The sequence below is a fragment of the Drosophila pseudoobscura genome, chromosome X, assembly GCF_009870125.1.
Source record: "Drosophila pseudoobscura strain MV-25-SWS-2005 chromosome X, UCI_Dpse_MV25, whole genome shotgun sequence".
Classification (NCBI taxonomy): Eukaryota; Metazoa; Arthropoda; class Insecta; order Diptera; family Drosophilidae; genus Drosophila; species Drosophila pseudoobscura.
The window spans coordinates 55461228-55469229 of NC_046683.1; the positions used below are offsets into that span (position 1 = coordinate 55461228).

General features: G+C 45.7%; 2 protein-coding genes and 1 long non-coding RNA gene across 3 annotated transcripts; 2 read left to right on the plus strand and 1 right to left on the minus strand.

The window, feature by feature from the left end:
- Positions 1–375: 375 nt before the first annotated feature.
- On the plus strand, positions 376–948 carry LOC117184395 (putative cyclin-dependent serine/threonine-protein kinase DDB_G0272797/DDB_G0274007). Its single transcript, XM_033381503.1, has 2 exons — positions 376–380; positions 414–948. The coding sequence occupies exons 1-2, from the start codon at positions 376–378 to the stop codon at positions 946–948; spliced, it is 540 nt and encodes a 179-aa protein (XP_033237394.1).
- LOC4813924 (uncharacterized) lies at positions 931–3608 on the plus strand. Its single transcript, XM_015187984.2, has 2 exons — positions 931–1323; positions 1380–3608. The coding sequence occupies exons 1-2, from the start codon at positions 1078–1080 to the stop codon at positions 3474–3476; spliced, it is 2343 nt and encodes a 780-aa protein (XP_015043470.2). The 5' UTR covers positions 931–1077; the 3' UTR covers positions 3477–3608.
- LOC117184817 (uncharacterized) lies at positions 3510–6539 on the minus strand. The gene is made up of 2 exons (XR_004470288.1): positions 5801–6539; positions 3510–5245 (listed from the first exon to the last, which is right to left on the minus strand). It is a non-coding gene; the product is annotated as an uncharacterized lncRNA (long non-coding RNA).
- Positions 6540–8002: the final 1463 nt, after the last annotated feature.

Consider the following 8002-nt stretch of genomic DNA (forward strand, 5'->3'; position numbering starts at 1 on the left):
CCTATTCGATCGTTGATTTGTCGTCGAATTTCGCGCATCTTATCAAACAACAGTCCAGCAAACACAAACATTCGAATCTTTGAGTAATCGATGGTTGGAATATTGAGCTGAATCATCGCCACTGGCCATCGCCACGCAATACCAAACCAAACCAAACCCAACCAAACCAAAGCCAAAACCAATCCCATCCGATCCGATCCAAGCCAAAGTGATGCTTCAATTGGACTTGGTTTAAGCTGCTTTTGGCATCTTTTGCCCTACCTCCCTTCCTCCATTGGACGCGGACAGGTGCCACTTGACGGGGCGTTTGACAATCTGAATTGCGCTTCAAATCTTCGTCTCTCGAGGCGTATAAACTGGAGCATGGCTTCAGCAATGGGGTGTGGAGTAGTTGCCCAAGGTTCCCATTGAAGTCTCTTTTGCACACTTTATCTCTCTGGGGGCTTGGCCTTCCCTGAGAGAATTCACGGTCAACAGCAGCAGCAGCAACAGCAGCAGCAAAAGCAACAGCAGCAGCATCAGCAGCAGCAGCAACAGCAGCAGCAACAGCAACATCAGCAACAGCAAAAGCAACAGCAGCAGCAGCAGCAACAGCATCAGCAACAGCAGCAGCAGCAGCAAAAGCATCAGCAACAGCAGCAGCAGCAACAGCAGCAGCAAAAGCATCAGCAACAGCAGCAGCAGCATCAGCAGCAGCATAAGCAGCAGCAACAGCAGCAGCAGCAGCAAAAGCATCAGCAACAGCAGCAGCAGGAGCAGCAGCAACAGCAGCAGCAGCAGCTGAGGAAGATGTCCAGCCTGGTCGGGGGCCCAAACGTAAAAATGCTCCCCAAATGTTATGGAAATCCTTGCTTTTCCCTAAAAACACTCTACTGGGGGAATCCAATGTTCGTTTCAATCAATCTAGTTTTCGAGGTGGAAAAACTCAGTCGGTACCCGCACTTATAGCCATTCCTGGATACAGACTACATATTCACACCAGTCGATGCTTCACTACTCACATTCCCGAAACTTTATATTTTTATTTTCGCGAATTGGTGGATACGATTTTGTCTGATTTATAAACCAGTAGTCAGTATGTTCAGCTGTTCTATATGCGACCACAGGAAAAGCGCACTGAGCACTGAGCCGGAATACGAGTTCCGGCGCCGGAAGAGAAACTCCGAAGAGATGGAACTTTACGGGGTCTCGAACTATTGTAGTGAATGCCAGTTGGTCACCTTCTTTGTCAATCTCGTGAACTTTGAAGGCCCTCTACGAGGATCATTGATGTGGAAAATTCTATGGGCTGCTGCAGAAAATGTGGGGAAAATGCCGTTGCAGGTGAGTGTGTTCCGAGGCTGTTCGGCTGCCGCCTAAAGTCCAATTTACTTTGCCAGAAATCGCAGGACGCGGGGGTTCAAACGAGAGCTCTAGAGATCGACAACCCATTCGTGATTGTTATGGCGCCGCCAGCGTCCCGGGAGATGATTGGCCATCAGGAAAAAGAAGCAGAAGAGTCCTCTGTTGGTTTCAGCGAAACCGATACGCATTTCGATAAGGTCATACAAAACATTCTGAACTCATCCTCTGACACCGATTCAGTTAGCTCCCACAAGGTCGAGGAACTAACGGTGCTCTATCGGCGACAACCGGGGACAAAACCAGATTACCATAGCTCCACGTGCAGGTCGGTTGGAGTGGACCACGCCAGTGCCCGTCGCATTCCCCCAGCATTACCCCATCTGCAGTGCGAAATGAAGCAAAAAAAGAAGCGACTGGACGAGCTAGTCACCATTGGGCGTCGTCTCGAGGACAAAACCACTAAGCTTCGTATGGAGATGGCGGCCCTGGAGAAGCAGAAGCATCAGGAAGAGATCTCGGAGTGGCAACGAGAGGCTGATAGCGCTTTGGCCTGCGAAAGCTCGTGGTGGGGCCGCGAGAACCTGAACACGGTTTTCGGTAAGTGGTCTCCGGAGCGAAGGGACAAGAACATGGAAGACCAGGCAAACTTTCTACTGCAGGCCCTCGAGGAGCAGAGTGGAGTCAAGGATAGAGAAAGCGACACAGATCATCGCTCACTAAAAGATGGGAAGACGGAAACTAAGGTACAAGGCACCCACAAATATAGGAGTGCAGAGAACGATCCTCGCTCACGAAAAGATCAGGGTGGAGTAGGGGATAGTCACTCACTAAAAGATCATGATGGAGTAAGGGAATATCGTTCAAAAAAATACCGAAAAGAAAAGCGTGCACTCATGGATCGTAAGGAAGCAGACAACGACGACAATTGGTCTATGCAGAGTCAATACATAGCATCTATGCAAGCAGAGAAAGATCAGAGTGAAAGTAGGGATAATCGCTCACATGGAGACCAGAGTGAAACTAAGGATCATCGCTCACATAGAGACCAGAGTGAAACCAGGGATCATCGTTCACATAGAGACCAGAGTGAAACTAAGGATCATCGCTCACATAGAGACCAGAGTGAAACTAGGGATAATCGCTCACATGGAGACCAGAGTGAAACAAAGGATCATCGTTCACATAGAGACCAGAGTGAAACTAAGGATCATCGATCACATAGAGACCAGAGTGAAACTAAGGATAATCGCTCACATAGAGGCCAGAGTGAAACTAGGGATCATCGCTCACATAGAGACCAGAGTGAAACTAAGGATCATCGCTCACATAGAGACCAGAAACATGAGAGAGCACTCAAGGATAATAAGGAAACAGATAATGGAGATGATACGTCGATGCAGAATCTATACATAAGATCTCCGCCAGCGGAGAAAGTGCATAAAGCTGCTCGGCCAGACACCAACAGCTTCAAGGCCAATGAACATCCTATTAATCCGTTTGCGAGTCCCAGAGAGAAACCCCAGACGCTACAGATCTGCAAGGAACCCATAAACTGTCCCATAAGCGTTGAGTGCCAGGAACGGTGCGTCATATCGGACTTCAGCACTCACGTGCTGTACGATCATCAAAACGTGATGTTGGAGCGGATCGATTTGGGACAGACCAAGACCTTCCACCTGGATCCGAGGCTCGCGAAAAAGAATCGGCCCACGTGCCACATGGTATACTTTGTCAGAGACATGATCATCGATCCTCCGCGGGGGAAAATGCGCGACGTGCTGCCCGTTCTCATCATGACTGCCCGCATGCATTCTTGTGATGTGTCTACTTCCAAGAGCCCGACCAGCGATGCCTGTCCGGAGGACGACACGCTGCAGTTCCTGCTCATTTGGCTTTGCACCTTCAAGCCCACCAACGTTCGTGTTGTTGGAACGCTTTCCGTGGAGGCCACGTGCGCCTATGTGGCGGACAGCCTGATGGTGCGTACTGCTCGGGCCTACGATATACGGGCGCCCCAGGACATGCGCACCATCTACCGCAGTCCTTCCACCCTGATCATGCCCTACGACTTGGTCCGCCGCATCACCCAGAGAGGCAACCGGTCACTCACCGTTAAGGTTAAGATTGAGTAGGCAATCATTTGCGCGTTTTCTTGTCCTATTTAATCCGAAATGTTAATGTATTTATGGATTTATTTGGTTGAGTTTTGGACCTTCAAAAGTGCCCTAAAAATAAAAATGTGCAAAAATCTACATCCGATCTAATTTATCGCATTCGACTCAAAATTTGACAAATTGCATCGTCTGGCGCCCATTGGACCCCTTTGGCGGGGCCACTCCAGGGGTCTGTCGGACTCCTTTTTTTTAAATAAAAATGTGCTAACCATACAAACGGTGCTAGTTTTAATAATATCTTATCATATTCTACACGACTTATACATACATTTTACAATCAAGCCCCAAAAGTGTGCCCCAAAAATTGTGTTGTTGTCGAATGTAAACTATCTTGTAGGTTTAATGCTGCCTCCAGAGTGGTTGCGGCTAGGAAGAATACTACACAGAATCCTACTTCTTCAGATACATCTTTTAGGCGATCCTATTGTATGATTAAAAAACTACGATCCTTTGATCCTCTAGGATTGTGAAAAATCCTAAGAGGACCTAGGTTTCAGGGAGGTCAAGCACCAGGAGTTTGATGTAGCGGAAGATGCTTCCCTGAATCATAATCTCTGCGTGTAATTGGTCCGCAATCTAATCGATTGTCAGCACTCGTCTGGCCAACTGATTGACTTCTTCGCCTCCACATCACTCAGTCGCCGACATCGGGAAACAAATAATACAACATGTTATGTAAAATTGAAAGTCTTGGTCGTATATCATTCCTAGACTCTTCTGTCGAGTGCCTCTGTGTGGGTGGATTGCAATTGATGATAGTATGAGAGCGTCTCCAGGTCTCCCTCGTTGTCTCCTTGTCTAGTAGAACGATTGTGATTAATGGAGACAGCGTCATTGAACGCGATCCGGCGCCTCATATGCACAATGATCCCCGCCGCCCCATGATGTCATTCGCGAGCGATTGAATGTTGAATGTTGAATGGCATTTGCCAAACGATGCCTCCACTCGCGTCGCGTGGCGTGGTGTGGCATGGCGTGGCGTGGCCCCCTCTCTCCCATTCACTGGAGAACAGTGTCAAGTGAGAGTTTGTGTGGCTGCTGCGGCAGGCGGAAATAATGCCTTAATGAGACAAATGACGCGACTCTGACACATCTGACAGCTTCTAAATACGTGTGAAATTGTCGTGAAATTGATGTTCAATTTTGGACAGCATACACATGTCACATATCATCTTGCAGCCAATGTCACACATATGATAGCTTCTGCGAGTGCTGACGGAATGTTAATCTCACAGAAGAATAACTATAACATTGCTGTCATTTCAAAGACTCTCTCCGCCGCCCAAACTCCACGGAGCTGTCACTTATGGGGCTTCCATTTTGAAGTGAACTTTTGTGGTTCTCCCCCCAGTGTTTGGTTTCTGGTCTGTCTGAGTTCAAAAATAGCTCGGTTTCCACCAAGCATGCCAGAATCTGTTTGTCTGCTCGTTAACGAGTCTTCAGACTGCAAGGCATTCGAGTATTTTGGCACGGAATAAAAATTTGTACTCTCAAGATTTCGACTGGGTCACACTCGGATCCACAGAGCTTAGGTAGATATTAACTTTAAACTTGGATAGTGTATCGATCTATAGTCTATAGTAAGCGATGAAAAGTTATTCCGGAGTTCTTCTTAACACGCCATATCGAAGGTACACATCAGTATTACGAGTATGGTTATGATACAATTCGATTACACAAATCACATGATGCTTGATTCTATTGTTGCTCAAAGAATGCTGTAATTTCTATAAATAAATTGGGAAATTGTGCAAAAAATTAAATTAGATCGCAACCTATTCGATCAATCAAAGAGATGATTCGCCTAAGACTTCCGCCTGGCATTCCCCCATGCTCCGCTCTGTTGCACTTGACTTTTTATTGTGGTTTATGCATTTTTCCCCCATTGCAGCTGCACTTTATTAATAGTGCTCTTATGACCATTTCAACGAAAGTGGCCCAGTGACATCAGTTGCAGGGGATCTACCATACTCGTTTAGAATTTGATGCAAAGTCACATTTTCGAGTACTTTTTTCATGAGATCAGCGTTCGTTAATCACCAGGGAAATGGGTTCAATTTCATATGAGAAATGTTTGCTTTCAAGCCAATAGTCGTTCGACCTCGTGTGTATATATATGTATGTACAGAGATGTGCAATGTTTGCCACATTTTGTGGCCTGTTTGTAGCTGTGTTCTAATTGAAATGGACCACAAAATTGCGCTTGCCGCATGCCGCATGCCGCCAACTTCAAAGTTGGTCGCTTCTGATTGATGGTTATGATTGATGGAAGGAAGCCTTACCCAATCCTCAGTCTGCAATTCTTCTTTCATTTACGATACTTCTTGCCCGCAGGCAAATTTTTTGTTTTTGTTTTCTTTTGCGCTCCAATTTGAAACAATTGAACTTTGTCCCCAGAAGAAGAATTCTCCGGCTTGCTCTCTGCCCGACTCTCTGTCACATTCCTCTCTGCCAGTATCTGTACTTTGCGTAATTTGCATAAAATATGTATTGGCATACTCAAAGTCCAAAAAGTATCCACGACGAGACTCTGGAACAGAAATGCGCGTGTGTGTTTTCATGGGCCATTTTCCATTTTCCATTTTCCATTTTGAATTTTGAATTTACAATTTTCCAGTTGCAGTTCCAGTTTGGGCAAAATCTCAAATTTCCATAAAGCAAACATGGGAAGCAAAAGCATACTATACTCGTATACTCGTGCTTGTACTAGTACTCGTAAAATTAAATATGCATAGGAATTGGCGATGGCGATGGCGACGGCGACGCCGCTTGCAACAGTCTGAGATGGGAAGAGCTTGAGGTGGCTCTGGCCGAATTCCGCTTTACTTCTTGTGGTTGTAATTGTTGCCACAAAGGCACTGGTGCAGTGGCAGGCACCCACAATGTGTGTTGTCATTGACATGGATGGTCTCGTCGTGGTTCGTGTCCGCAGCTCAAATGCGTTTTGCATAACATTAAAGCCGCTTTAAAGCCAAACGGAATTTCGTAAGTGCAAGCATTTTTCGCAAATTAAATTTCACTCTTTGTATCGGCACATGATTTCGAGGGGGAGGCGAGACACAGGCCGAAGCAGTGGCAGTGGCACTGGAAGTGGCAGTGGCAGAGATTAGCTACGAGCATGCCACATGTTTCGTTTCTATTTGGTTGCTTATGCTCCCTGCCCCCCTGAGGAAATGAAGAATGAAATCTGTGATGACAAACTTTAAGGTTTATACTTGTTCATTTTTTAATAATAATTAATAGGCATACCGTAAGGTACTCGTGTGGTGAACTCTGCCGATCCGCAGTGGCTTAGGATGCCCCCTTTCTTCCAGCTTCCTGTCCAGCGACATGCGCTGACATCCTGACGATGCAGATAGTGGATGGATAGGACATGGCCACCATATTTCGCAGTCCATCCATAGTAATGGATCTATTGGGAAACAATCTATAGAACAAAATTTCAGTTAGCATTTTATTTTTAGGCAGAATCTTTGAGTTTTACCTCGATCTGTACTTCCCTGAGAGACTTGTATACCACATCGGCAAACCGGAGAGCACCTGAGGATCGTGACTTGGAAATTAGTAAACAAAGGTCTAGTTAGTACCTCCCCAAATAGCATACCCAAACGTGTCGTTTGAGATTGTGGGTAGGACGGAATAGGGGACTGGAAGTACTTGTATGATGTCAAAAAATGGAAATGAAAGCATGGGCCGTGGCAGGAGGGGTTAGTTGCGGTTCGTGTCTGCAGTTTAAATGCGTTTTCCATCAAAGCTGCGCTTAGAGCCAAATAAAATTAGCAGTGAAATGACAAATTGAATTTCACTCTTTGCTGAACAGGGTTACAAGGGGGAGGGAGAGGGGGCAGGGTTAATGGCCATGCCACATATGTACGATGCGTATACGTGTTATTTGCAATTCCCAAAGCGAAACATTTTTGATCAATTTCTATGCAATTACTTACCATTGAGCCATGGCCACGTTTCTGCGAATTAGACAAAAATTGATTAATCAGCCAAAGCAAGCGGAATATTCATCATTTATCATTTGAATGGATATACTCGTATGTATGAATGGACGGATGGATGGATGGATTATATGCCTGGGGAAAGGTTTATGGTCCGTATCTGTCATTGGCTCTGCAAATTGTGCATGAATTATGGGCCCCACACAATATATGTGGAGTGATAGTTTCCAGCAATAAAGATGGGGAGATGAAAACACATCCTAAACATACGAGTATTGCCCGGATTAGTCATGCCCGATAGATACGATTGGGCCATATGCCGTTGAAAATTTACAGGTGAATCAGCAATGAGCGAATAGATTATGAATACGAATACGAATATGTACTTATATGCATATCGATAAGAAAAAAGACTTACAGGCTACTGGTTCTATCTGATGATTCAGATGGTTGTGATTTCTCACTTCGTATTGAGTCATAGAACTTGTAACTTTCGGGGAGCTTCCCTGCTAAAGTTCTACATAGTATAGTACTCGA